Below are 27,633 nucleotides of genomic sequence, written 5' to 3'. Positions count from 1 at the left end.
ATTTGACATTCAGCCTAGAACACTGCTCGGCTCCTCAAGTATGAAGGAATTATTCCTCCTTAATTTTCAGTCCAACATGTATAGAAAAATATCTCGTTAAAACCGTTTGAAATTTTCATACGTGGGCAAGGAAGAACGACTCTTTGCGTGACCAACTATTATTAATATAGCCGTTGTGGATTTGCTATCATCGACACCACCAACCATTTTTGAAGGAAGAGTAAAAATTGGATCTCCTCCCTTTTCTTCATCTTTTCGATCAAGACAGACGGATTTCACCAAAAACCCTTTTCGTTTTTGGTTTTTGAAGATCAGAATTGACCAAAAAAAGAGGCTATGGATTTTTGGATTATAGCTGCAGCAACAGCAGCCACTGGGGCTGGTTACGTGGCGAAGTGTTATTGGCACAAATGGTTTTCCAGAGAGAGGGAAGGTGTTGCAGATAAATCAGGTGATGATGGCGATGAGCTGACAGAGTCTTCTGGGGAACTGGTTTCTGATTTTGTTGTAGCAGAAAAAGCTGGGTTTCTTTTTCATCAAAGACTAGAGAAAAGCAGATGTCTTGGAGTTAAATCAAAAGGGCATTCTCTAAAAGCACTTAATTATACGGAAAGCTGCTTATTGGCTCAGGTGGTGTTGTATGGGGAAAATGCCAGAGTGGAAGAGGATGTGTATAGCCCATCTTGTGCATCACCTTGTATTTTGGCATTGGGGCCATTTTTGGTTAACAATGGCAGCCAAGTCAATGACGTGTGGTTAGAGAGCGAGGAAAAGGCGGCGTGGCGGCAGGGAAGGAGGAGGAGGAGATGTAGCGGCTCAACTAAACCGGTGGCTGGCAGCCCATTTGATTCACAAGGTTTTACACTATTCTTATTAGGAATCTGTCATCAATACTTCAAAAAAGTCGTCATGTACTCTTCCCCAACAAAAAAAAAGAGGAGGAATGAGTCGTTAATGACTATTTTGGAGTTGTAATAACAATTCCCTTCTATTCGCATGACGTTTATGTTTAATTTTTACTTTTTCAGGTTCAAAAAATGGACTGCTGCTTTTCTTTGTTGGAATCACTATTGGAGCAATATACACTATAAGTGCACGTAAAAGAGAAGTTGACAAGTTGAATGAGTTGTTGAAGCAGACTCAGAAGTTGGTCCAAAGTTTACATGAGGAGGAGGAGCGTTTTAAAATCCAGGGAACTGAGAAGCAGATCATTACCTCCTTCGACGTACGAGAATCTGAGAGATCGAACATACGTGTTGCGAAAAGGCTCGATGATCAGATGGAGGACGGTGTCGAAGCAATGACAAAAATCGAGGCAGAACTCCTTGCTGAACTAGAGATTTTGGAAGAGAACACTCACGAGGAAATTAACAATGGTGTGTCGCCTCAGGAGCTGAGTTTGCGCCTGTATGAAGTGGTCGAGTCGAGGCTCGAAGCACGAATCATGGAACTCGAGGCAGCACTTGAAGCCAGTGAAAAGAAGGTGCGTTTAATGGATTTGGTATATGTACGCAATGAGGCTGACTGAATAGAAAGATGTACAGAGTGCTGCATATACGGTTGGAGACCTGTTATTGGTACTCCACAAAAATCGTCATACAAAGTGCTGTATGATTATTTTTGGAGTGTTGGAAACGATTCTTTGAGATTTTAAGTTAACGAGAATTAGAAAAAGATGCAATGCATGTATAGTAGTCTAGGAATTTCACTAATTATTTCGTCGTTGAAGCTCTTTAAGCGTGATAGAACACTCAGTTTCACCACTAGAATGTGAGTCGTCGATTTCATTTAAGTATATACTTTTACCTTACAATGGGAAGATCCTTTTGTACCTAAAATACATCAGAAAAGAGAAGTACAGGAACCCACAGGCAACACTGCTAATAACCAGAACCCAATTGAATGTAGATGGATGATCGAAAACAGTGGCGGCAAAATTCATTCCAAACACTGCTGTAACAGCGGCAAAAGCAGTAGCCAAGAAGGTAGCCGCTGTAAGAAGCAACTGATACTGTATCAGTTGGTTCTGAACATTGCCCTGCCCATACAAAGCGCAATGTTATTGTGGTAATTAAGAAAGCAGAAGCGTTTATCACTCCTTACCAGTTTAATGTTAATCAAGTCTTCGGTATCATCTATGTATTCTTTCAGCTGCATAACCAAAACAAGACATATGCTGTTGTCAATCACTTATTGCCAGTTTAATATTTAATCAAATCTTCATACCACCACTGCATTCTTTCAAGCCAATAAATAGATAAAGTATTCACTGAACGTAAAACATCTCATACCGATAACAACTTGCTGAGAGTATGGTCGATGACAACAAAGTATGCTTCAAGCAGCATTTCCAGTTTATCAATGTTTTCTCCGCCATTAGACGAACTCAATAAGCTTCCCTGCCTGCTTGAACTCACAAAACTGGTAAAAGCCCTTTGCAATTTATGTGTTCCACTGAATGACCCCACTGGAGAAACAGGAGCAGATTTTGAAACAATTGTTTCCTCGCGTGATGTGTTAGTTTGAAAACCAAGGTCACTAGAGGGATAACCCTCTGACCGTTGTTTCTTCTCAGTAAGGTACATCTCAGCCATATCACCGTCATCATCCATGAGATGTTCTATTTCGTCACGGACCTAGATAAATTAGGAGCAATTATAATGAGGAGATGAAGAGCAGAGAACACGTATATTAAAAAAATTCTCTCTAAAACAGAAACGAATGAGAGTAAAATGAAGATGCTACTACTTCTTTTGAGGTTCAGAGAGCAAATTTTTGGTTGCCAATAGAATTACCTTACCTTCTGAACTCGTTGAGTCAATGCAAGGAGGTGACCTTTGAGTCTACGCACACGCTCCAGATTAACAGTGTTTATCGATGATGCTAGTTCATCCAGCACAGGGTATATCTCCATTTGCAGTTGCTGTGCCTATCACATTGATGAACAACTTCATTAACATAATGGATTTGTGCTGATGATGATTCCTGCTTCATTTCCTGGTTTTTGTCAATTTTTACTTCATATGATATATGAATTCACAACAAAATTACATATAGAGTTCTGACCAATAATAAATACATGACTAGGGACTCTACCAATCTGGGGATAGCTATACCACCAGAACATAGTGAACAAAGAACTTCCTGGGGTTATCTAAAACATAAATGAAACATGTACCAAAATTGGTTGATAGGGTTGTGCTGCAAATAGATTGATACCTGAGCATCTAGAGACATGCAGGTTAGCTCCAAAGCCAGCTCCAATGCTCTGAACTCGAAAGGCAAGTCATCTGAATCAAATTAGACTCGTTAGAAATGCATTCAACATTGATTTTTTACTCACATACATCGGAAAACTACGAGTAAAACCCAAGGCAGTAAAAAATATGAGTTATTATGTAGAAGTAGTTTCCGTACCAGATTGATCTTCGTTTGACTCTAGGCGTTTGCACAATTCAAACTTGTACTGAGCAACACTTTCATCCAGGGAATTCATCAGGATAACATCGTCAGCAGTGATTATACACCTGATCTGTTCAAGACTAACAACAATAGCTTTCTCCCTTCCTAGTATTGTAGAAGGGTGAATGAACAAAGGATCCAAAAGTCGGAGATCTCTGCCAGGCAACGAACAATGTCTCATTATAGTAGCTTTGTCAAGCTCCAAAATGCTTATATTCCCATGCAGATCAATCTTTATCCAAGAACGACTTCCGTGACCTCTCTTCTTCAGTCCCTGAATACCAGACAGCCCACGAGCGCTTCCAGTATTATTAGAGGAGGTGGATTCTGGAAGATCAGAAGGAAGTAATGGGGTTCGCGATCGCGATCCTTCCATTGGATTTTATTCACCCTTCTTCGGTTCCAATCCAAAATCAGGAAGAAGGAAACTTACACGTCGGTGCATATCAAACTGTACTAAAATGCAGCCCAAGCAACCACATTCATGTTTGAGCAACCTAGTTATCGGCGGAGTTCTATCTATGAAAGTGCAACCACCATATCTATGCGCATCATGTTCTTGGCGCATATCTAAATTCAGAATCGGAAAATTGTAAATTCAACATCATAATTTCATCAAAAATACAAATAAAGAAAGCAACTTTGAATGCAGAAAGTATCAGCTGATGAACCCTACTCATTGCAAACAAGAAAAAGAACGGAACTTTAAATTCTTCTTGGTTTTCTGTGAAAATCATTTAGAAAAATTATTATAGTCCGACGTATTATCCGAAGCACATATTAATCAGCCTGACTAATTTAGTCAGTACTACCGATGACTATTTATCATCCGACTGAAATAGTAGGTATAGTCAGAGCTGCCAAACGAAGGCCTAATACAACTCATTTAGCTGATCCAATTTCTATAAATAAAAAATAAAAATAAAATAAAAAATTGCTCAAACAGTCTCGAGCAGAAGAAGCTAAATTCAATCCAATATAATCCAATCCAATCCATCATTAGTTCAAACTATATAGTTTACTAAACAATTAGAGAAACTCATCGAAGAAATCAGCAAGTGATAGAGAATCTAAAAAACCGAAGATTAACGAAAATTACATTGAGGAAAGAGCTCGGGATTCCGACCCGGGATTGGAAATGGTGGGTAGCTCAAGATTGAGAGAAGCGGAGGATGTGCTTCCTGGTCTTAGTGAGACAGGAGAGGCCGATGACACTACTCCGGGAAAGCTGAGATAGCAACCCGCCTTCCGCCCCCGCCCCCGCCCCCGTTTCCTTTTTAATTTTATTTTTTATTATCTAATATTATAATAATTAGAGAATTTTAATGGGTTAATGCTAGTGTCCCTATCCGCGGATTCATTTGTCACCTATCTAACAAACTCGTGATTTGAATCGAACAAACACTTATTTCAACACACACTTGACAACGTTAATTGTTTTCAACATTGTTATCAGCACTTTTAAAAATCTCATTTTATATTTTAAATTTTTTATATTTAGAAAGAAAAATACGTTTGTGGGAAATGTATAATAAGATTTTTGAAGTACTAATAACACATTCCAAACAAATTTATCATGTTAAAAGACAAATATTAAAGAGACTCTCTATGAATTTTCTGTTACATTTTAACGTTAATTTTCGTACCAATATTATGAATATTCTGCCAAAAACATAAAGTGACAGAAAAAATATAAAATGTTTCTTAAATTCTCACTTTTGATAGTCTTCTTAGCATTTCTCTAACCCAACCTTTATACTTCCCTTATCAACTTTTATTACATTCAAATCACTTTATAGCATTTTCATCCTAATTTACATAAATTGCTTACAAGTCGCAAGGATTTTTTCTAATTTTTTTCTCATTCCTCTAATATATAGTAGTAAAGGCCACACACTTTTGTGTGTAAAACATTTTTTTATTTTTCTCTCCAATAGTTGTTTTTTTTTTTTTTAAATTTCTTTTATAGAATGAGTTTTTTTTTTTTTTTTTTTAACGAGCAAACATCGAAGAAAAGGGGTTGACAGTTAAGGGGGGAGAGAGATGTGAGGTTTGTATCAATAAGTGTACATGGCTGTGAGGTTTCGAAAAAAAAACAACTAAAACTTGAGAAATTATTTCAATGCTCATATTTTTTTTTTCTTTTCTAATATTTTCTTTCAATTATATCTTAAGGGTATAATAGTAATTTTATTGATCTTGGATTGACATACGGAGTTTCGTTAATATATACGAGTAAAATATAAAATAAAATAATAAGAACTAACATATCCCCACACTTGTGAATTTTTTTATTTTGTTTTTAAAATTGAATAAAGAGAGAGAGAGTGAGAGTGGGGAGAGAGAGATTTATTTATTTATTTAAAAATTTAAAAATTAAAGATATTAAAAACACCTGTAGGTAGGGGTGGATTTTTTTGCCAAATTGCCGTGCCAACCGAATTGCCAACCGTGCCATACCGATTTTGTGCCAAATTTTTTGTACCAATCGGTAATGGTACGGTATTGTACCATACCGAAATTTCATGGTACGGTATTGGTAATGGATACCATTACCACGGTATTACCGTACCATACCGAAAATACAATATAATTTATAATTTATAATTTATATAATACATAATTATATAACACATATTTATAATATTCCAATAATTTGAAAATAAAACCCTACTTATATTAGCATTGTTGTTGGTGACTTTTATCTCTTAAAATTGTGGAAATCAAACACAAAAAATTTCCTAATTCTTTCACAAATAGCCAAAATATCTTTGTAACCCCCACTTATACTGTTGCTAGTGAAAATGCATTTAGTCTAGAGATGAGGGTTGTGAACCCTTTTAGGGTATTCTTGACTCCTAAAATAATTGAGGCACTAGTGTGTACTAGTGGTTGACTTAGGGCAGGTGAAGTCAACTTCTACAAGGACCAACGGAAGATATGCTTCAATTTTACAAGGAAATAGAAGAAGAGAAAATAAGAAAGATATGCTTTAATTTTTTTAGTAAATTTGTTATTAAATGGTTTTCAACTTTAATTCTTCTTGCTACTAATTAATATGTTTTCTTTGTTTGTAATGTAAGCTTGATACAAACTCAATCTTCTACAAGTTCAATGCCTCCTCCAAAAGTTTCGACATCTCAAGCTTAAATAACTAATCAATGAATTCTCCTTCTTGAAGTTTACTTCCAATTTTCATTTGGTTTGAAACTTTAATTTCTATTTGAATTGTTAACTTCTATTTGTTTTGGTTCGTAACTTCTATTTGGATTGTAAACTTAATTTTCATGATGAATCTTGATGCTTCATTTGAATTATTATGTGTGTGAATTGTGAATGATGAATAATAGATGAATTTAATCTATAATGTATGAGATAAAGGTACAAAAAAAAAAGTTTTGCCCTTGAATTGGGTTAAAAAAACAAAAACATATTTTGTTCCAAAACAAAATGGCAATTACCATTGCCATACCATGCCAACCAAACTTTTGGCAATACCGAACTTCGGTATACCGAAAGTTTGGTACGGTAATGGTAATAGATTTTACCAAACCGAAAGTTTGGTACGGTAATTGGTACAAGGGTTTTGGTACGGTAACCGTACCGAACCCACCCCTACCTGTAGGTGATATTTAAACAAAAAAAAAACTAAAATTTATTTTATAAAATTACGTTACCGTCTTTAATTTTTTTAATTTTGTGATAGAAAATTAAATAGTTTTCTCATCTACTTTGATCGACAAATAAAATTTTATTAATATGTAGCATACACGTAGTTTATATTTTCAGAACTAACCATATAACTACGTCGCCCTTGTCCTCCTACTACGTGGCATCACGCTAGTGGATGAGTCCCGGCAACCGGAATAGTAGGCGAGCATAAGATTGGCCTTCCAGCGCCCAAAGAAGGTAACAGAAAGTTAAAGATGGCGCGAAAGGCTTACAGATACGGAGGCAACCCAAAGAACCGCCGAAAGTTTCGCGGCGCCTTCCGTCGCCAGATTTTCCCACTCACAAACCCTAATTTTTTAACATCAATTATTATTTCCCAAAAACCACAAATTCAGATATTCAACGGCCACAACTTTCACTCCTAATTTCATTTATTTATTTGTTTATATTTATCAAACTTAGGGTTTAGCAATCATAGGGGTTTTCTCCTTTCTTACGCATTCAATTTGTTTTTGAAGATTTTTTTAAAAATGTTTTTAATTTATTTGGGAATTTAGTAATTCAATTGAGGCGAGGGAAGGTTTAATTCTACCAAAAATATATATGAAATCGAGGCGAGGAGGAGGCAGAGGAATGCTGATCGCCGATAGGATCATATGGAATTGGGAATTTTAAGGGCTTATTTCTAATGATTCAGGTGAGCTTCTTTCCTTTGTTATCTATTTTATTTAATTTTTTAATCAATTTGAATTTAGCTATCAAATTCATATCCTTTATATGAAAATTAATTTTTAAGAATTTTATGGAGGAAGGACATTTTTTCTCTGTTTATTATTTGATTTTTGTTTCCATGAAATGATAGCTAATGCAGGTACATTGGTAAATTGTTGACACGAGAATTCATGAAATTGTAAATATTTTAGGTCTTAAGCTTTTGGTTTCATTACACATTCATGTCATTAGCTAACGGAAGATTTGATCGCAAAATCAGGCGCAGTGACATTCTAGGATTCATACAGCCGGATAAGGCTTGATTGTTGTTGTTGTTGTACTCATTCATGTCATTGACGTGTAACGTGTTTACTTGCTCGGAATGAGAAGTCAAGTCGGATAAGATATAAAATTGATAATGTCATATTATCTAGATAGGCGTGTTTCGCGAAGCATTTCCAAGCTTGCAAATCATAGTTATGTTTTATTCATGAAACTAAGTTGGAAATCCATTTCATTTCACTCTGGATTAAGTACTTTAGAAGAGATAATTTTGGCATTTGAAGGCAAAATTTATCAATTATTTCTGTTATGAAATTTGTTTCGGGCATTGTTTCAGTAATGGACTTGGAACCTGGAAGCAAGAACAGCGAGAAGTCAGAACGAGTTGTTGATGGGAGTGAAGGCAGTAAGCACCCTGAAACACCAAAGGTTGTTGATGGGAGTGATAGCAGTAGCCATTTAACAATACTTCCAGAGGCTACTGCTAATGAAGGTGGTCCTGTCCCGACCAGAAGACTAATCTCTATATCCTCTTTGTCTTCGTTGGCATCAGACTCGTCATTGGAAGATCTATTCCAAGTGGATACAAACAGAATTACAACCTCAACACATACTGCTTCCGTCCCTAAACATGATGACTATAACATTGTAGGTCCCGCATCAACATCCCGAGCTTCTGATGTCACCCATGGGTCCATGGTGCCTGGTTTGTCACCAACAGATTCCCCTTCAATCCAAACTATGGATCGGTGTGGTGGATATGATCCTTACAGGATCCCGACTTCTGTGTTTTCAACAAGTAAATCCAACAAAGAAATGGATTGGAGTGTTGCATCCAATGAGTCATTGTTTAGCATTCATTTAGGCAACAACAGCTTTTCCAGAGACCACACATTTTTTCTCGGTGATTTGGGCAAGTCTGGGGAACTGTACAAATCAGGCGAGTTGTTTTCGCTCAATCCAGCCCCTCCTGTTCCAGCGGTAGAAATTGAAAGTGACAGGATTGAAGAAGTGAGGAAATCTGGAGTTGGAGTGGCAGATGAGACCATCAAGGACATAGCAAGAGCAAATGCTGAAGATCATAGTGAGGGAAGGGTACCACCACCAACTGTATTTGGAAAATCCCCTAGCCTCTCTCGCCGTTCTGATGGGAGTGGGACTAGCACACGCTCTTTTGCCTTCCCAATGTACGTCTATATACATTATCTAAGGTGAATTGTGCATGGATGTACCCTACTTTTCTATTGGATGTAATGCATTCTTTTTTTAGGATGAACCTACATGCAGTTTCATATGTGTAATACATGCTGATGCACACACAAAATTCCGACATATGCCTGCCTACAGAATTTTGTGCGTACAGGAGGGAGACATCATCTGTATGTCTGTTCATGTATGCATAGTAGTAACAAAGTTCACAAACGTAAAACTTTCCTTTTATTGGCTAAGATCCAAAACCCCGAACTTGGTCCATGAAGAATGCACCCTTTTCTTTATTGTAGAATAAAGAAGCGTGCATAGCCATTGTGTTACTGTTCTAATTGTAGCCGGGCGTTCTGCTATGTTACATGGCCAAGCTGCTATTGTTTGAACTGTAGCTGGGCGTTCTGCTATCCTTGGAACTGTAGCCAAAAGAGTGTGTTGTATTTTTTCAACCATGTAAGCTTGTCTCTTTAGCTATGGTGGCCATTCGTCAGGCTTTAAGTGAAAACATAACTTTTCTTCAACAATCATGAATGCATTTGTTATCTTTCCATTTTGCTCGAAATCTATGGTCTGTGACTGGTATGTGCATTCTGTTATGCAGATTGACAGATGGGATGAAAAGTTCTGTGAAGGCTACTGAGCTGTGTCTGGAGCAGCCGCCGCCACAACCACCCGTCAGATTATCGCCTAAAAAAGTGACCAAATCAAAAGTCACCTATTGGTTTCGTTGCTTTTCTTGGTTCAAGTGGGGTTGTTCTTGTCACCGGCGTCATTGTTGTTCTTATTGTTGCTGTTGTTGAGAAATGTAAGCGCCATGGACTATGTAAGCCCCCTCCTTGTCCATATAATGAATGCCTAACCTTCCCTTCAGATACTTGTACTGAGAAAAGTATATGTACAGTTTACACGAGATTGTCAGTGAATTCAATCGCTGATCGATAGTTAGCGATGTCTTCTGGATCAGAGAATTTAGTTGCAAGTTCTAGTTTCAGGTTCAGATCTTTCTTTCCGGTGTACCGTGTAATTTCCAGTAGGTTTAATACATCCCATAATACGTGCATTAGCATACAACAGGGAAACTTGTTACTTGTGAGCTCCCTTTCGGAATACCACCCGAAATCTGCAACGCTCCGCGTTTCAAAGGCATGCTGTGTATAAAGCTGTTCCAGAAAGTCCTCAAAACACTTCGTTGTCGATTTTGAAACTTTCGTTGTCGTTTCAAGGTAGTCTGACAGTGTGCCCGTCCCCTTAGTCCTCGCACCTAAGCTTGAATATCATATATTTTATTTTTTTCTCGTGAATTCTTATTTTATAAATTAGAGTAGTTTAAAATATCATTGAGCGGGGGCGTTATCAAGTATGATTTGGGCTTCGACTGAAAGGTCTCAGCCCCAAAAAACCAATTTTCCATTCCCTCCTCAGCTCCTCCGTTGCTGAAGTGCTCTCGCTGCTCCGCAGCTCCAGAGCTTCGATCGTACTTTTGAACCTCAGAAATAAAAATAAAACGTTTTGCAATTGCAGTTGAATTTCTTTCAGTAATCTTGCATTTCCGCCTTCATATAAAATTGTTGAGAGCTGAAAATTCACAGAAGAATTTGAAGAAGGGAAACGAAAAAGAAAGTGACATGAACAGCGCCGGAGCCGGTAACAAATTTTCCGATGAGATTTCAAACATCGAATGCTAATTGCTAAACACTCGTTTTAAGCATTTTTTGTACATGGTTACGTCATTTTCCTGTCAGTTTATCGGGTTTTCATCTTTGTAGGATATTGCAGACAAGGTGTTTGTTTAAGTGCCGCAAAGGGACCAATGTTTGTGTATATTGTATTGGGTCTTCGTTTCTGCCTACTGGGTTCCAGTTAGAAAGACAAAATATTTTTTCTGAGCATTCGGGTCGGTCTGTGGTCTGAGTGTTGGTTTTGATTCTGCAATATTTTTGCACAATGCCTGCTTATTGTTTGCTTATGCATTTGATAAAATGGTGTCATAATCCCATGAATTAGTACCTCCCCAAATTCCAAATTAAGTTTTTCAGCATGCGTTACCGACTGTCAAGCATTTGTATCTGAAAATTGTCGAGTACATGTGTGGAACAGCGTTACAAAGAAATCTTTGTCAAGTAAAAATTGAATGGGGATTTAAAGCTATATCTCAACTGCTGATTATAAATATTACTTTTTCTTTGATATTTGCTGAATTTATAGATGGAGGAGTTGTTAAAGAACCAGATATTTGCAATCCATGCACTTTCCGGTGTAGGGTCGGTGGCATTAGGCACAGCTCTTACTTACCCTCTTGATACAATCAAAACCCTTATTCAGGTTTGCTCCCCAGCATCATTGCCTAGATTTCTGATGCTTTACAAGTTTTTTGCTTTGTGGAGAGCCATGTCATAATCTGCTTCTAACCTGAATCCTCATTTGTTTTCCTTTTTGAGGGAACAGGTTGGTTCAGTATCTAGTAAACAATTGACAACTTCTTAGGTTTTAAAGAGAGTACGATATTTTTCAGGAAATTCAGGTGCGTCCCCGATTTTCATTAGTTTTTTCAAGTCCTGTTGTTTTCTCCACTGCTTTCTATTTATGCTTACAGGATTCATCTCCTACCCAGTGTTGTGCTTGCTGATAAGTTTGGCCTGTGATGCATGTTGTAGGTTTGTACAATGGTTTTCTATGGTTAGCAGCGGGAAGAACTTTAGGGTTGGGAGCTCGTTTTGGAACATATGAAATTTTGACTGCCTTTTATAAAGGTGGTTCTCTTCATTTTTGGGTAACTAATAATAAACATGTGCATACGCATGGTACCAAAATTTATCTTTGTTGGATTTGATTTACAGCTTCCTGACATCTCTTCTTGTTGCAAATACTTCTTTGGCAGATGGTCGAGATGATAACTACGTCTACGTCTCTGAGGCCCTCCTGGCAGGACTTGTCGCTGGTGTTGCAGAATCACTAATAAGTTCTCCCTTTGAACTTATAAAACTTCGTGCCCAGGTGACCTCTGCTTCTCGCATTCCAAACTCGGCCCCTCTCCCAGAAAAGGGAGCTGTTGTACCTGTGATTCAAAATTTGTTGCATGGGCGTAATCCGGACATGAAGGCATTAAATTCTTCTGTTGCCCTTTTATCCACCCTAACAACCAAGCATCCTAGTATGACGAGTGCTTTACAAGGGTACCCATGGATGATGACAGGATCTGGGAAGCCACCCTCAGTGTTCAGTGTCAGGAAACCATCTGAAATAATCTCTTTGGAAGGATGGGGTGCATTATGGAGAGGTCTACGGCCAGGAGTTGTTCGGGATTCGTTTTTGGTGGCATATTCTTTTCTACTTGGCAATCTCTGCACCGTGCAATGCTTGACTGGAAGGCGGTGGGGATGGATCCTGAACCCAGGTATTAATGCAACATACTATCGACCAACCTGTATCTTAGTTCAATGACATCATGAAGTACCATTGTTTGCATTGCTAAAAGGAGCACCTGTTGGACAAAGTTTCATTGTTTTATGTTTCCCTTTTTCCTTCCTTTTGAAGTGAACTTGCTTTCTCATAGGTCGGATGATGAAATCGGTCCACTCTCTCCTTTGGCTGTTAGTATTGCGGCTGGAATATCTGGTTCTGTTGCTGCAGCTGCTTCTCATTGTTTGGACACTGCCAAATCTCGATCAGAATGTACCGTGCTTCCCAAGGTCTGTTACTGATTTTTAGCAAAGTTTAGTCGGGTTTGGGCACGATACACCTATCTTGATTCATACTTAGATGCCGCTTGCTAGCATCACTTCAAGAAGATGTTGAGCAATGAGTGTCGTCTTTTATAAAGGTTGCTTTGATTATGAATGTCATATATTTGTGTTTTGTGGTGAGCAGTATGTCTCGACGGAGAGGAAGCTTCTGAAATGGCAAAGACCAGGGAATAGGTTTGAGAGAGTTACAGGGATCCACCATTCAGACAGGAATCTCCTGTTCCGCAGCCTTGGGTTACGGATGGCTCGCAGCGGGATCGCATCATTGGCCATGGTCGGAAGTTATTTCTTGGCTGTGGATCTTCTTGTTTGAAGAGCAAATTAACTGGTATACAATGCTTAGTTGAACACATTGATAAAAAAGAAGAAGAAAGAACTGGATTTATAGGTGTATACGTTAGCTGATTTGTTATCTCATTGAAACTGGACATCCAAATAAGCTGAAGACATTGATGAAAGTTAACTTCGGTGGGTTGTACGATTCTTCCTCCTTTTACCAAAACAATGCTAAAAAGTTTCGTTAAATAACTATTTTGTTTTTAGTTTCTTCTCCTTTCACCAAAATAAAGCTAAAAATTTTCGTTGCATAGACCATTTTTGTTTAGTTTCTTCCTCCTTCACCAAAACAAAGCTAAAAATTTCCATTGAATAGTCATTTTATTTTTAGTTTCTTCCCCCCTTCACCAAAATAAAGCTAAAAAGTAACGCTTAATAACTATTTCGTTTTTAGCCAAAATGAGGTTATTTTTGTTCAATCAACTCATCCACTTGTTTTTCTATTAACGGAGAATTTTCACACTTTTCCATTAATAGAGATGTTTTCACATAATGATCGAAATATTTGACGGTGGATGTACCCAGAAGTCAGGATCATTTTTATCAATTTCAATGTCAGAATCAAAATGAGGAGTTATAACTTATACCTATTCTTAAAAATTATTTTGGCTACAAAGCCTTTTCCCTATGAGAAAAAGAAGATAAAGATATTACGACGTGTCGTTTCCTCGATCAAGTAGTTTTAGCTAGGGTTTTAAGTGCAGAGATTTCCAAAACCTCTGCGGAATTCTCACCCAGTTCATGTCCGAGCAGACATGAATGCCGGACGAAATCCTCCGACTTATTTTCCATAATCCAATCCTTCCTTTCTATTGCAATTTATAATTTCACAAAAAACCCAAAAAATAGAAATAAAAATGTTGCACGGCGGCGCTCTGCCAAGAACCTCGCCGCTCTTCTCCTTCTTCATCAAAATCCCACTCCCCCTAATTTTCCGAACCTCCTGCCGTTTCTTCCGCCCAATTCTCCGCTCCCCGAAACCTAAACCGACCCTGAATTCCACCTACAGCTTCTCCATGGACAAAAGACTCAACCTTTGCACTCTGGCTCTCTCCGATAACTCGCCGTCGCCGTCGTCTCCGGCGGTTTCCAACAAAGCCATGAAGAAAGCGCGGCGGGAATCTCCGGAGGGGGTCCTTAGGCACAAGCTAGACATGTGCTCCAGGCACGGCCAGCTGGTCCAAGCTCTGAGCCTTTACGACGAGGCCAGGAGCAATGGGGTCCCGCTTAGCCTGCACCATTACAATGTTTTGCTCTACCTTTGCTCCTCCAATGGCGGCGGTGATGACGGTGATGTGGGTTTGAAGAGGGGGTTTGAGATTTTTCGCCAGATGGTTGAGGATAAGGTTGTCCCCAATGAGGCCACTTTTACCAGCGCGGCGAGATTGGCAATCGCGGGGGAGGACCCGGAAATGGCGTTTCATTTGGTGAAGCAGATGAAGGGTTTAGGAATTCCGCCGAAATTGAGGTCTTACGGTCCGGCATTGTTTGAGTTCTGTAAGAAGGGGGAGGCCGATAGAGCTTATGAGGTTGATGCTCACATGGTTGAATCCGGGGTTGTGGCGGAGGAACCTGAGATCACTGCTTTGATAAAAGTTAGTTCTGATTCGAGCAGAGGTGACAAGGTTTATGAGATGTTGCACCGGTTGCGGACCACGGTGAGGCAGGTCTCGGAGTCAACTTATGGGGTGGTGGAGGAGTGGTTTAAGTCCGAGGAGGCGGCGAAAGTTGGGGTGGAGACTTGGGATGTGAATAAGGTGAGGGAAGGGGTTGTGAGAGGAGGTGGAGGGTGGCATGGGCAAGGGTGGCTTGGGAGTGGGAATTGGAGAGTGGAGAGGACTCAGATGGATGAAGAAGGGACATGCTCTTGTTGCGGCGAAAAGCTTGTCTCTATCGACATTGATCCGAAAGAGACCGAGAATTTTGCTACCTCTTTGAGCAAATTGGCTAGCCAAAGGGAGGTTCGGGGTGATTTCATACGATTCCAGGTGTGACTCTGCTTTCCTTGTTTGTTTGTCTTCAGTGTCTAAGATTTAAGAAAAATGTTTACCCTTGATGCAAGTTTAGCATATATGATTGCATTGACTTATCTGGTTTGCTCAAATGATTTAACTTGCTTGATATGCTTCTTTATATTCATATCTTTACATTGACAAGGAGAGCTCCGGTTGGAGGGCCTTGTGGAGTTATATGGATTGTGTGATACTGGTACTAGTGTAATAAATAAGTTCGTAACTAGGTCTGGCAAAAAATGGAACTTTATTAGGAGGCACAACTTTATTAGAAAAACACCAACCCCTTGTGTGGGAAGCAGTAAGAGAGAGGTTTCTTGTGTTTTCCTGTTATGTATTCATGATGTTGGTTTCGATAATTAGTCATTATTCGTCTATACTTTTTATTTTGTTCGATTCAGGCAAATGATATATAATATGTTTGTCAGCTGTCCTGATTGATTAGAAGTTAAACTCATCCAGGAGTGGCTTCAAGGGCATGGTCCATTCGATGCTGTTGTAGATGGTGCCAATGTTGGTCTGGTCAATCAACATAATTTCAGCTTTTTCCAGGTGAGTGGTAGACTATGATTAGTTTCGTGACACTCTGTCTTTTGATTTCTTCGTATCAGATATATGAATGGGCTGCTTAGTGACTCCATCTTTGTCGTAGCTCGATACTCTGGTGAACAGGTTACGCCAAATGAGCCCATCAAAGCGATTGCCACTTGTTATATTGCACCAAAATCGTGTAACTGGTGGTCCCGCTCAGAATCCTAATAACAAGAGATTGTTAGAGAGTTGGAAAAAGTCCGGTGCACTTTACTCTACTCCAGTTGGTTCAAATGATGATTGGTAAGTTTGCATCTCTTGACCAATCAAATGGTTGGACTGAGTTATTAGACATCAATAGTTGTAGTCGATATATACTGCAATTTGTTTTCATGGCTTAAATCGTCGAAAAATCACACTTGTCTCTACTTATTACCGAGTTTAGCTGTGCCTAAAATGTAGTCCTATGCGATTTGTAGGTACTGGTTGTACGCTGCTGTTAATTGCAAGTGTTTGCTGGTGACGAACGATGAGATGAGAGACCACTTGTTCCAACTTCTAGGGACTAGCTTTTTCCCAAGATGGAAGGAAAAACACCAGGTATCATGCGTCTGCTGATTATTGTTTTCGTAGTTTAGAAGAATCTTCTGTATGTAGACGTTTGTTGTCCATACACAAAGAGCTTGAGGTTTTTTTCTTCGCTTGGATCCGTATTCAAAACCATCCCCCAGTTTCTCAAAGATAACAAGGGGGAAGAAAATTGAAACGGGATCTTAGCTGCTATTGGATTTCTCTCTTACATTGGCACGGCAATGCCGGTAACAAGAAATTCGAAAACAGCAACTGTGCAGTTACATTGGTTCGTTTACATTGCAGGTTCGATTGTCCGTATCAAGGCGCGGACTTAACCTTCATATGCCACCCCCTTATTCGATTGTAATCCAGGTGCGATAATCAGCTGATACTAATCTCATTTCTTTTCGTTAATCCGGTTTTTCTTTGTCATTGCGATAAAGCGTCATCTGATCCCTTTGGTTTAGTTTTTTTTTTAACAAATAAACATCATTGTTCTTTGTCATTGCGATAAAGCGTCATCTGATCCTTTGGTTTAGTTAAATAGTGCATTGTTGATAAATCCTTAAACAGGAAGCAGAGGATGGGGAGTGGCACGTGCCAACAACCACAGGTGACGACATTGAGACCCCAAGGCAGTGGCTGTGTGCCACCCGGGCCAGAAATACCAAATAGAGAGGGAGATTTTCGGTTTTTTATTTTTAATTTTTGAAGATAAAATATATAATTCATTGGACACCATTATAGCGTGATTAACCATTTACATTTTGTACACTATAATTCATTTGTATGAGAATTTCTTGAATAATTTGTATCTATACATTTTTTTATTGCGATTGGACCAACAATGGATAGTACGAATAATAGACATTGGCAGATTCAGGAAATATTATTGGGGTTATTGAGAATAGCGCGCTTAGCGTGTAAATTTTTTTGGACGTAATAGCATGCAAATTGGCATTTCATCAAATATTGGTAGGCCTGAGGTCGTTATCAAAGTTTAATATTACACGCCTGTCAGCAGATGCCGATAGCTTTCGAGCGAGCATGTGGACTGTTGTCAATAATTTTGATTAATGTCAATAGCTTTTGAACGAGCGTGCTGATAGATGCCCATAGCAACACAACAAACGTATGAGTCTGGCAGCCATCCTGCGCAGTGTCCGTAGAGACAATTCGTCGAGTAATTCGAGGGCAAATGTTAAAGGCATCTCAGATTTTTAAAGAACAATACTCAATTTTTTCGTATAAACATTGGGCTGTTTTTTTCGTATGAATAATTTTAAATAAAAATTAATATGAAATTTATACGATAAAAATTCATTCTTATTTGTGCATTTCTCCATAGAGAGAATGCAACTATTATTCTTACAATTATTTATGTAATGATGTAATTTCTGTGTCATTAAGACGTCTCAAGTTGTCTATTTTCCTAAGTTAAAAAATAATTATGCGTTTAACGGCAGGATGGCAGATACAGACCGCCACTCGGACAGGCATGCAGGGCCCCACTATCCGCATCTGTTGACTTATGCAATCATTGACCGACAATGGTCCCCACAGCCTTAAAGTCCCCCCGGGGCCCACCCACGGTCTTCCCCCCCCGGTCATTGAATTTTCCAACCCAAACCCAATAAAATTAAAATTCAATTCAACAAAATTCGCAGAAACAGACACCCCCGAAGACCTGAGTCTTCAGTCTTCGTCTTCTCCCATAAGCAGAAGAAGCGGATTACAGAAGACGAAGAAACAATAAGGCAAAAGCCAAAAGCCAAACGCGATCTTACCCTTTGCTCCCGAGAAAATGAAATGCCATATGCTTTTCAAAACCGCGCTTTTTCTCAACGCCTTCTGCTTATTGAGTTGCGTTTCTGGGGAAGCGCCGGTTTCCGAGAAGTCGATTTTGCTCGAGATCAAGAGCTCGTTTTCCGACCCGCATGGGGTTCTCTCCGGCTGGATATCCAACAGCTTCGATCACCACTGCTCTTGGGTCGGGGTCTCCTGCAACGACAAATCCAGGGTCGTTTCGCTTAGTCTCGGCGGCAGCAGTGGCAAAGGAGGTAATTTTCGAGCTCTCTCTTGCTCTCAGAGTTTGAAATTTCCATTTCCGTTTGATGAGTTCGCTGTTTGGAGGAAAAGTTTAGTTATTAGTGGAAAATTGGGTGGAAAGGTTTCGCCTTGGGTGGGAAAGCTCACTGAGCTTAGAGTTTTATCGCTGCCATTTAATGAACTTGGTGGCGAAATTCCGAAGGAAATTTGGGGGTTGGAGAAGCTTGAAGTGCTTGATCTTGAGGGGAATTTGTTGAACGGAAGTTTGCCAACCCAGTTTTCGGGTTTGAGGATGTTGAGGGTTTTGAATCTTGGGTTTAATAGAATTGGTGGGGAGATTCCTATTTCGCTTTCAAGATGTGTGGATTTGGAGGTGTTGAATTTGGTAGGCAATGAAGTGAGTGGAACCATTCCTGGGTTTGTTGGTAGTTTTGCGAAGTTGCAGGGACTTTATTTGGCTCAAAATAGGTTAAATGGGTCTATACCAGCCACATTTGGAAGCTTTTGTCAAAATCTTGAACATCTTGATGTGTCGGGGAATTTCCTTGATGGGAAGATTCCTGGTAGTTTGGGGAATTGTCGGAGTTTACGGACTCTTTTGTTGTTTTCGAATATATTGGCTGGTAGCATTCCTCTAGAACTTGGTTGGATTCGAATGCTTGAAGTTCTAGATGTTTCAAGAAATAGCCTTAGCGGGCCAATCCCTGCTGAGCTTGGACAATGTGTCAATTTATCTGTTCTTGTCCTATCGAATCTTTTTAATCCATTGACAACCAATCAGAATACAAAAGGAGATACATCAATTGTTTTATCTAGTGGTTTGGACGATGATTACAATTATTACGAAGGCTCTTTTCCGGAGGAAATTACAACCCTTCCAAATTTGAAAATAGTTTGGGCTCCAAGGGCAACACTTGAGGGAAAGCTTCCGAGCAATTGGAGTGGTTGTGAGAACTTGGAAATGTTGAACTTAGCTCAGAACCTTTTCAGCGGAGAAGTCACTGGAGTATTTGAAAGATGCAAGAAGCTGCATTATCTAAATTTGGGATCAAATAAGCTGAGTGGGAAGATTGATGAGAAGTTTCCAGTTCCATGTATGACTGTTTTCAATGTCAGTGGAAACTTCATGTCTGGACCTGTGCCCGAGTTTCTGTACAGAGCATGCCCCCAGGTGCTCCCAAATTCAGATCGTGTCCGAGTCAACAATCTATCATTTCCATATCAAGTGCTCTTTACTTGCCAAACTCAGCTTGATAGTCATTTGCCTCTTTCCGGTGGTAGTTTCACTATGATTCATGATTTTAGTGGTAACAACTTCACTGGTCCAATCCAACACCTCCCTCTTGCAACTGAGAGATTGCAGAAGCAGACTGTTTATGCATTTCTTGCTGGTGGCAACAAGCTCACTGGATCATTTCCTGAAAGCTTACTAGGAAAATGTGACGGATTAGATGGAATGATTATTGATGTCAGCGACAATAAGTTGGCAGGTCGAATTCCTTTTGGGATTGGTGTGACGTGCAGATCTCTTGTCTTTCTTGACTTGAGCAGGAACCAGCTACAAGGTCAAATTCCCTCCGGTATCAGTCTGTTGAAGTATCTTAAGTATCTTGCCCTGGCTAACAACAACCTCACTGGTGCGATTCCTGCTAGCTTTGGGTGGTTGCACTCCCTTGAGGTGCTAAAACTGTCTTCAAATTCTCTTTCTGGTGATATTCCTCAAGGTCTTGTGAACTTGAAAAATTTAACTGTTTTTTTGCTCGACAACAATAAACTCACTGGGCACATCCCTTCAGGCTTGACTAATCTGAAATCCCTATCTACATTCAATGCCTCCTTCAATAACCTGTCTGGTTCATTTCCATTGAACAATAGTGCGATGAACTGCAGCAGTGTCCTTGGGAATCCTTTCCTTATTCCATGCCATGTTCCGCTAATTGCTCCATCTTCAGATCAGCTAGATAGGAATGGGAGTTCACAACATAACCCTGATTCCGCATCAGCAACTACTGGTGGTGATGATAACAGTGGATTAGGCTCAGTCGAGATCGCATCCATAGCATCTGCATCAGCTGTTGTTTTGGTTCTGCTCTCTCTCGTTATCCTTTTCTTTTATACGAGAAAATGGATACCAGATTCCAGGGTTCAGGGTTTTGAATATAAAGAAATGACTCTGTTTACAGACATTGGGGCTCCTTTGACATTTGAGATTATTGTTCAAGCAACAGGGAATTTTAATGGCAGCCACCACATTGGAAGTGGAGGATTTGGGGCCACTTACAAAGCCGAAATTGCTCCAGGAATCACTGCAGCTGTAAAAAGGCTAGCTGTTGGAAGGTTTCACGGTGTTCAACAGTTTCATGCTGAGATTAAAACCCTTGGCAGGGTGAGACACCCAAACCTGGTAACTTTAATAGGTTACCATGCCAGTGAAACTGAGATGTTGCTCATTTACAATTATTTACCAGGAGGGAATTTGGAAAAATTTATCAAGGAGAGATCTCAGAGGCCTTTTAATTGGCAAATTCTCCACAAGATTGCTTTGCATATAGCCCAAGCACTTGCTTATCTGCATGGCGAGTGTATTCCGCGTGTCCTTCACCGTGATGTCAAGCCAAGTAACATATTGTTGGATAATGAGTTCAATGCTTATTTGTCTGACTTTGGATTATCTAGGCTTTTGGGAACTTCAGAAACACACGTAACAACTGGTGTGGCAGGGACTTTTGGGTACGTAGCACCAGAGTATGCTATGACTTGCCATGTGTCTGAAAAGTCTGATGTTTACAGTTACGGTGTTATGCTGCTTGAATTGATGTCACACAAAGAAGCATTGGACCCTTCATTTTCGTCACATGGCCATGGTTTCAACATTGTGTCTTGGGTGGACATGCTGTTAGAACAGGGTCTGGATAAGGAGGTCTTCATAGAAGGGCTATGGGATGCAGGACCCCAGAATGATCTAGTCGAGATGTTGAATCTGGCTGTCTCGTGCACAGTCAAGAACCTCGCCTTTAGGCCAACAATGAAGCAAGTCGTCCAAAGATTAAAGCGAATCCAACCTATTTCAAGGAAGCCGGATAATGAGCAAAGTATAGAGCTATCGATCATAACCTAGAAGTATAGAAGGTATGACATGCTTGTAACTTATACATTTCTGCGTAGTCGAATTTTGGTTTCCAGTTTGTTGTTTTTCCTGCAACAAGCATATTCTGCTGAGCTGAGAAATTTTGTCAACCATGCAGTTATACTAGTATATGTCTTGAGTTCATTTGCAATTGATCATCTATAATCTTAACTGAAAGATTGGTAGTAGCTTACTGTCTAGTGGCATTCAGTCTTCACTTTATGGGAAGAAATCCCGAGTTCAAACCTCATGAACAACAGTTATTGTTTAAAAGAAACGGATTCAGGGTGTTCCATGTCGTAAAAGAGAAACTAGACGATTGTAAGAAGAGGACTCCATGTTCGTCTCTTCAAAACTCATAAGAGAATTATATAGAGCTTTAACGAAAAGAACGCAATATCTTAGAGGTGGACGACCGCAAATACCATGAACACGCAACACATTACTGTCATGCGCAGTCTTAAAATGATAAAAACAGGTGGCCAAGCGCCCATGAACCAAACCCACCAAGCCCATTCCAGTAAAATAGTGGAGTTCCGTCGTTTCATGGAAGTTATTCTCTTTTAGAAGATATGCCATTTAAAACTCTACGAAACCATGAATGGATAATAGATATTATTTTTAGATAAACTCCATTTCTAGAACGCACCAAAAATAAAAATAAATAAAAAGATCGTACCCAGTGCACAAGGCTCCCGCTTTACGCAGGGTCTGGCAGAGGTGAATGTCGGCTAACCTTACCCCCATTTATGGAGAGGCTGCTCCCAAGTCTCGAACCCGAGACCTACCGCTCATGGGCGAAGGCACTTGTCATCGCACCAAATGCGACCTCTACCAAAAATAAAAATAAATAAATAAACAAAAAAAAAAAGCTGTCAAATTTAAATTTCGGCAGCCGGGTTTACAACAATATGCCTAAGCGGGTGAGCGACATCACTCCCTCCTGCATGCTTCACGAACTCTGCCGGAGACAGAAAGCTTCCATGGCATACACACATTATTCTGACTTCCTGTCCCTTCCCATATCTGTACAGAATTCCCTCAACTTTTCTACCATTTGGGCCATCTCCTATTGTGAAAACACACGGCATGTCCTCCATGGCGTTCCTCCTCGTTTCCCTTTCGCTGTTTTCTTGCGAACTAGGCTTCTTAGATGGGTTTTCTATGTCGGGTTTGGGAGTTTTGGATGCATCATCTGCTGTTCTTGTGCCTGAAGTGCCCACAGCGTTGTCCTGATTACTTCGTTCTTGCAGCAACTGGTTGCTAGAGGGTACAGCGCTTCTTGCTTCACTGCAACCGCTGGTTCCTGTGATCATAAGGGAAAACAATGAGGAAAAAGTAGCTGTGTGTTTCCTCTTTTGTTCCATTCCCTTCACCTGTTTGTGGAATCTTATTTTTTCAAATTCAAATTCACATAGCAAATTTGGAAATTTAAAAATACTGCAGGTAAGAGCCTGTTGAACTACGTATCAATCTATCGAAGTAAACTAAGTTTTCACATCGACGAAGACAGATGGAAAGAAGCCAGCCTCAGACAAGAAACCTACTTCCATAGACTACCTGACTACATCATAAGAGTACAGTTCCTACGATAAGCTAATCACTATGTTCCGCTCTCGCATCCACGTCTAGGTTTAGGCTGCAATATCAAATGGAAAACAACTTCCATGGAGCACTAGAAACTTTGATAAGTACTTCTCCAGATTGCTCATACCGCATCTCGGTTTGTTCACAATCCAGTTGAAGATGAATCGCCGGGGGTAATTGCACACTGTACTGCTTAGTTACCGAATTGTTGTCGCTTGTGCGGCAAGGAAGAAAATACTCGGTGCATTATAATCGTTCTCTAATGTATCCGTCGCCCTACCTTGGAACTACCTAGACTATCGGACAGGTTAGAGATCAGTGCAGCTGTTGCAGGCTTGCAGAATGTGCTGCAACATTCGTTCATCCCCCCTCGGGAAATACTCGGATAAAATCTGTCACGCAGAAGGGCGGAAGGGGAATGCTGATCAGCTACATCTTGAATCTCACTTGGACGGGAAAGTGATCTGTACCGGCGTCTTACAAAAATGCAGCCACAAGACACATCCCTTCTGGGAACTAAAGGGAACCGAACCTAACCGAAAACAACTGGTTAGGTCAGCTAGGCTGAGGAACTCATGTCCTCTTTCGCGTTCCAAATTTTTCTCAGCAACCAACTTTGCATCGCACTCCATGAACTAAAGAGAGCGAGCACACGGGTGATTAGAACACCCCAACATACAACAAAGAACAAAAGAAAGACCACATGGGAAAACAACCTAAGACTCCATCTTCCTCAACAAAACAAAATAGAAGAACCCAGTAAACGAAGCAAAATCAATCACTTAACAACTGAACTTCAATCCCAAAATTCATCAAAATTCAGATTAAGAAACAGAATTCAGAAAACTTGAGATACCTTGAAGAGGTTTACTCTCCAATTCCGACATCCCCGACGAGCTTCCGCCTAGGGACTCCGCCGAGCCCTGCGAATTGGGTCGCCTTCCAAATCCTTGCAAACCACTCAAATTCTCACCTTTTAATTTCACCAATGCATTTGCACCCACTCGGCCACCGCCACCACTAGCAGCTTGCCTAGCAACTGCTGCCGCTACCCAGCTAGGCAACCCGAAAGGCGGGCCCGCCGTCGGATTACCCCTGACACCGCCCAAATTGGGCCCAATTGAACCCTCAAGTTCGCGCTTTTCCCCCTCCACAGAACCCCCTTCTTTCTCGGTCTTTGAGTTCCTCTGCTTCTCCGACCTCCTCCTTTTCGCCTCCAACCGCCTCAGCGTCTGTAACTCCTTCCTCTTCCTCCACTCCTCCTCTGTCTCGGCCGGAAGCGAAGACGTCCTCATCAGCCCCGCCGTGTACGTCGGCGCCGTCGCGTCGTTGTCGTCCCTCACAAACGGCATCGTCCCGGCAATCGACGTAGATCGGATTAGCTTGTTTTTCGCGCTCTTGTCGACCCCGAACCGACCGCCTAACGAAAGCCCGAGATTCAACTCCAGCTCATCCGACTCCTCTTCCTCGTTAGCGTCCGCATATTGTAACCGCGTCGTCGCGTCGTTGCTTCTGCTGCACATTAACCTCTGCAGCAGATCTCTCGGGTACTTATCCATTTCCAGAGACAGATTTTCCATTGCTCTCCTTCTCCATTCATTAGCTTCACCCATGGAAAAAACAGATATATATATATATACACACACTTCAGAAGCTATTTGTATGTATCTGCAGATTCGAAAGGTTGAAGCTTTGATCAGCAGAACCCATTAGCAGAAACTTGTTTTAGATGACAGTAGGAAAACGCTCGCAGCATTCAGTTCAAATCCGATTCAGGAACGACGCACCAAAGAAAGCCGTTTCTCTCTCTGCTACTTTATGAGTCGTCCGTTTTCAACTCGGCCGAGTTTATTTCCCAACTCGAGAGACATCCGAGATTACGGAAGCAGAGAAAACGAAAGAAGAAAGTATTGCATAAAAAACCCGAAAGGGAAAGAAAAGCAGAGACAAAGAGAGAGATTTTCGTCAAATTTCCGAAAATGCCCTTGGCGTTTTGACAAGGAAAACTACTTGGGGAGGCGGGTGGCTGATTCGAGGAATGCCGTGCCGACACGTAGCCGGACAGGCACTTTCTTTTTGGCATCTCCACCAGAAACAGTAACCTGTCCTTGCCTACACACGTGTCGTGAAGAGAATCAGGAGGGGATAGAACCACGTGTCGGTCATACATAGACAGCGGTTAGGAGACACGTGGTCCGACTGGTTCGGCCTGTCGTAAAATGCCATGACGTGGGTTTTGGTTGTTGCACTCTGCTGCTGCTAGATTTCTCTCTCCTCCAATTCTTTTTCTCTTCATTTTCATTTTTTGTAACGTTAAGGAGACTCTTTTAGATTGGAATTTTCGATGAATTGTCAACACTTTATATTTTTGATACATTATGTATAATATTAGAGTGTGAATTGTTTTACAAAGATGAGGTAGTAGAGGATTTATGAAACGTCCACTTTGAAGATAGTCTAATTAGAATTTTTCCTTTACACTTTTTATTGGCTAATTATATTAACACCCCACAAATTGTTGAATAAACCCCACATACCTAATACACCTCACATTTGCTTTTTCACTTAAAAATTATCTTAATACACCCCACATACTTTCCCATAATACCCCCACACTCCACATTCTCAATATACATATTATATTTTGTACATACACCCCACATTTCTCAAATCTTATAACACTCATTTTTAATTTTCAGGATTGAATCTAACCATTTGAACGTTTAATTTGCCGAAAGATTTCAAATCATCTCCCAAAATGGTTCAGAGCCTTGCAAATCCTTGTCAGGTACTAAATTTAGAGGCTTTGGTGGGGATTTCAGTTTTGTTGATGGGCAATTACAAACATCTGTCTTCGAAATGGTAAATGAGTTCGGTGATGCAACAAGAAGAACTGGGTTTTGGACACCACCAAGCGGACTTGTGAGAAAATTGAACTCGAAAAACACAAGTGACCCTTATTCAACTTCTAAAAAGCCTTAAAAAAAAAAAAGACCAGTAGTGCTGAGTCTCTCGGATAAAAAAAAAAAAAAAAACTCTCGTTGGTGCTAACAAATAGTGCTTCTATATATATTTCACAAATCTTTAGACTTAGTCTTGAACAAAATAAATAAAGACCCTCTCTCTGCTAATGATCCAGGTGTAGAAGTTAATTAATAAATCAAAACTGAATCGGTCTCGGATTTTTTTAAATACAGGTCAAGTCTCTCCTTATTTTCCACTATTCATCTCACAATGACAAGAAAAGAGGAAGAAAAAAGAAAGAAAAACTCACAATGAGAAACGTACGTCAATCAAACGGCAAAAGATTGAGAGTAGGAGTTCATGTGGAGAATGGCTATCCTCAATTGTAAAAGTAGTATATGACTCTAGCCCTAATATGACTCATGTTACTAGGTATGCAAGATTAATATGAACACTAAAAGATAATATGAATATAGAAGTTTAAATAATGCAGCAAACACAATATTAAATAATTATTAATGTCATCGAAACCACTAAAACAATGAAAACTATGAAGTCTTACCTCATGTGAAGCTCCTGAAACATCGATTTCGTGTTCTATTCGTCAAAAACAATTTTTCTCAATCAACATGTTTGATAGTTGAGAAGATAAATAATACGCTAAAAGTGATTTAGGGTGTATTTATAAATTTTAATTTTTTTCAAAACCTAATAAGGTCAAAATTGTCATTGCATAGTGGAGTAAATAAGTCATTTAATATTAAATTTTAATATGGGGTGCATTCAATATTTTGTGGGGTGTTAATATAAAAACTCTTTTTATTTTGTTTTTTTCTCACTGTACAAAAGTCAACACAAGATGTTAACTTGATTTAATTATGACCGTTAACATAAATGCGAGGGGAGAGAAAAAAACGGATGAGAGATAAACCTACACCAAATAAAATTGCTCAATCGAAAATCCACCTTCTACTACTTGTCCACTCATGTTTGTTTATTTTATTGTTGGTCATGCTTAGGTGTCGTTTTAATTATTTGACTAGTACTACTTTCTCTGTCATCTTTTTAACTAACAGATTTAGATATGATAATTTAATTTTTGATGAGTTTTTATATTGTTAATTGTAAGATATTATGTTTCAATATCCTAACATGTATAGCATGGAACTAGTTTTTTTTATAGCTTTTTAGGTTAGATGACAATTGTTAATTATGGTTGTAAATTGTAAGATATTATGTTTCAATATCCTAACATGTATAGCATGGAACTAGTTTTTATAGCTTTTTAGGTTAGATGACAATAAGTAGTGTTTTTAGGTAGATTTTCCACAAACTCCGCGGATATAGGTTTGCAGCAACGAAATAATAAATCATGCTG

General features: G+C 39.7%; 6 protein-coding genes and 1 pseudogene across 7 annotated transcripts; 5 read left to right on the top strand and 2 right to left on the bottom strand.

Moving 5' to 3' along the window:
* Positions 1 to 203: 203 nt before the first annotated feature.
* Positions 204 to 1,838, top strand: LOC103416633 (uncharacterized). The gene is made up of 2 exons (XM_070815027.1): positions 204 to 856; positions 1,029 to 1,838. The coding sequence occupies exons 1-2, from the start codon at positions 337 to 339 to the stop codon at positions 1,526 to 1,528; spliced, it is 1,020 nt and encodes a 339-aa protein (XP_070671128.1). The 5' UTR covers positions 204 to 336; the 3' UTR covers positions 1,529 to 1,838.
* Positions 1,756 to 4,845, bottom strand: LOC103416492 (magnesium transporter MRS2-5-like). The gene is made up of 7 exons (XM_008354736.4): positions 4,562 to 4,845; positions 3,418 to 4,032; positions 3,220 to 3,290; positions 2,801 to 2,929; positions 2,292 to 2,636; positions 2,104 to 2,151; positions 1,756 to 2,038 (listed from the first exon to the last, which is right to left on the bottom strand). Exons 2-7 carry the CDS (start codon positions 3,836 to 3,838, stop codon positions 1,808 to 1,810), a joined length of 1,245 nt encoding a protein of 414 aa, XP_008352958.1. The 5' UTR covers positions 3,839 to 4,032; positions 4,562 to 4,845; the 3' UTR covers positions 1,756 to 1,807.
* Positions 4,846 to 7,373: 2,528 nt separating this feature from the next.
* On the top strand, positions 7,374 to 10,203 carry LOC103402821 (uncharacterized). Of its 2 annotated transcripts, none has more exons than XM_070815275.1 (3): positions 7,374 to 7,831; positions 8,465 to 9,314; positions 9,935 to 10,203. In XM_070815275.1, exons 2-3 carry the CDS (start codon positions 8,467 to 8,469, stop codon positions 10,131 to 10,133), a joined length of 1,047 nt encoding a protein of 348 aa, XP_070671376.1. In that variant the 5' UTR covers positions 7,374 to 7,831; positions 8,465 to 8,466; the 3' UTR covers positions 10,134 to 10,203. The 2 variants fall into 2 exon arrangements, with proteins under 2 accessions (XP_070671376.1, XP_070671375.1); XM_070815274.1 differs by having other exon boundaries at positions 8,465 to 9,338.
* A 403-nt stretch (positions 10,204 to 10,606) lies between these two features.
* Positions 10,607 to 13,604, top strand: LOC103425463 (uncharacterized; annotated as a pseudogene).
* Positions 13,605 to 14,086: 482 nt separating this feature from the next.
* On the top strand, positions 14,087 to 17,336 carry LOC103402818 (proteinaceous RNase P 1, chloroplastic/mitochondrial). Its single transcript, XM_008341584.4, has 6 exons — positions 14,087 to 15,400; positions 15,887 to 15,976; positions 16,077 to 16,258; positions 16,435 to 16,555; positions 16,832 to 16,900; positions 17,102 to 17,336. The coding sequence occupies exons 1-6, from the start codon at positions 14,270 to 14,272 to the stop codon at positions 17,201 to 17,203; spliced, it is 1,695 nt and encodes a 564-aa protein (XP_008339806.3). The 5' UTR covers positions 14,087 to 14,269; the 3' UTR covers positions 17,204 to 17,336.
* Positions 17,337 to 18,173: 837 nt separating this feature from the next.
* LOC103425459 (LRR receptor-like serine/threonine-protein kinase RPK2) lies at positions 18,174 to 21,855 on the top strand. Its single transcript, XM_008363540.4, has one exon. The coding sequence runs from the start codon at positions 18,333 to 18,335 to the stop codon at positions 21,693 to 21,695; it is 3,363 nt and encodes a 1,120-aa protein (XP_008361762.3). The 5' UTR covers positions 18,174 to 18,332; the 3' UTR covers positions 21,696 to 21,855.
* Positions 21,856 to 22,517: 662 nt separating this feature from the next.
* LOC103425562 (ninja-family protein AFP3-like) lies at positions 22,518 to 25,207 on the bottom strand. The gene is made up of 2 exons (XM_029095670.2): positions 24,148 to 25,207; positions 22,518 to 23,010 (listed from the first exon to the last, which is right to left on the bottom strand). The coding sequence occupies exons 1-2, from the start codon at positions 24,902 to 24,904 to the stop codon at positions 22,586 to 22,588; spliced, it is 1,182 nt and encodes a 393-aa protein (XP_028951503.2). The 5' UTR covers positions 24,905 to 25,207; the 3' UTR covers positions 22,518 to 22,585.
* Between the last annotated feature and the right edge of the window lie 2,426 nt (positions 25,208 to 27,633).

Source organism: Malus domestica, chromosome 16 (assembly GCF_042453785.1).
Source record: "Malus domestica chromosome 16, GDT2T_hap1".
NCBI lineage: Eukaryota > Viridiplantae > Streptophyta > Magnoliopsida > Rosales > Rosaceae > Malus > Malus domestica.
Note: the sequence above shows the minus strand (reverse complement) of the source record. Positions and strands in the feature narration are given on the sequence as shown.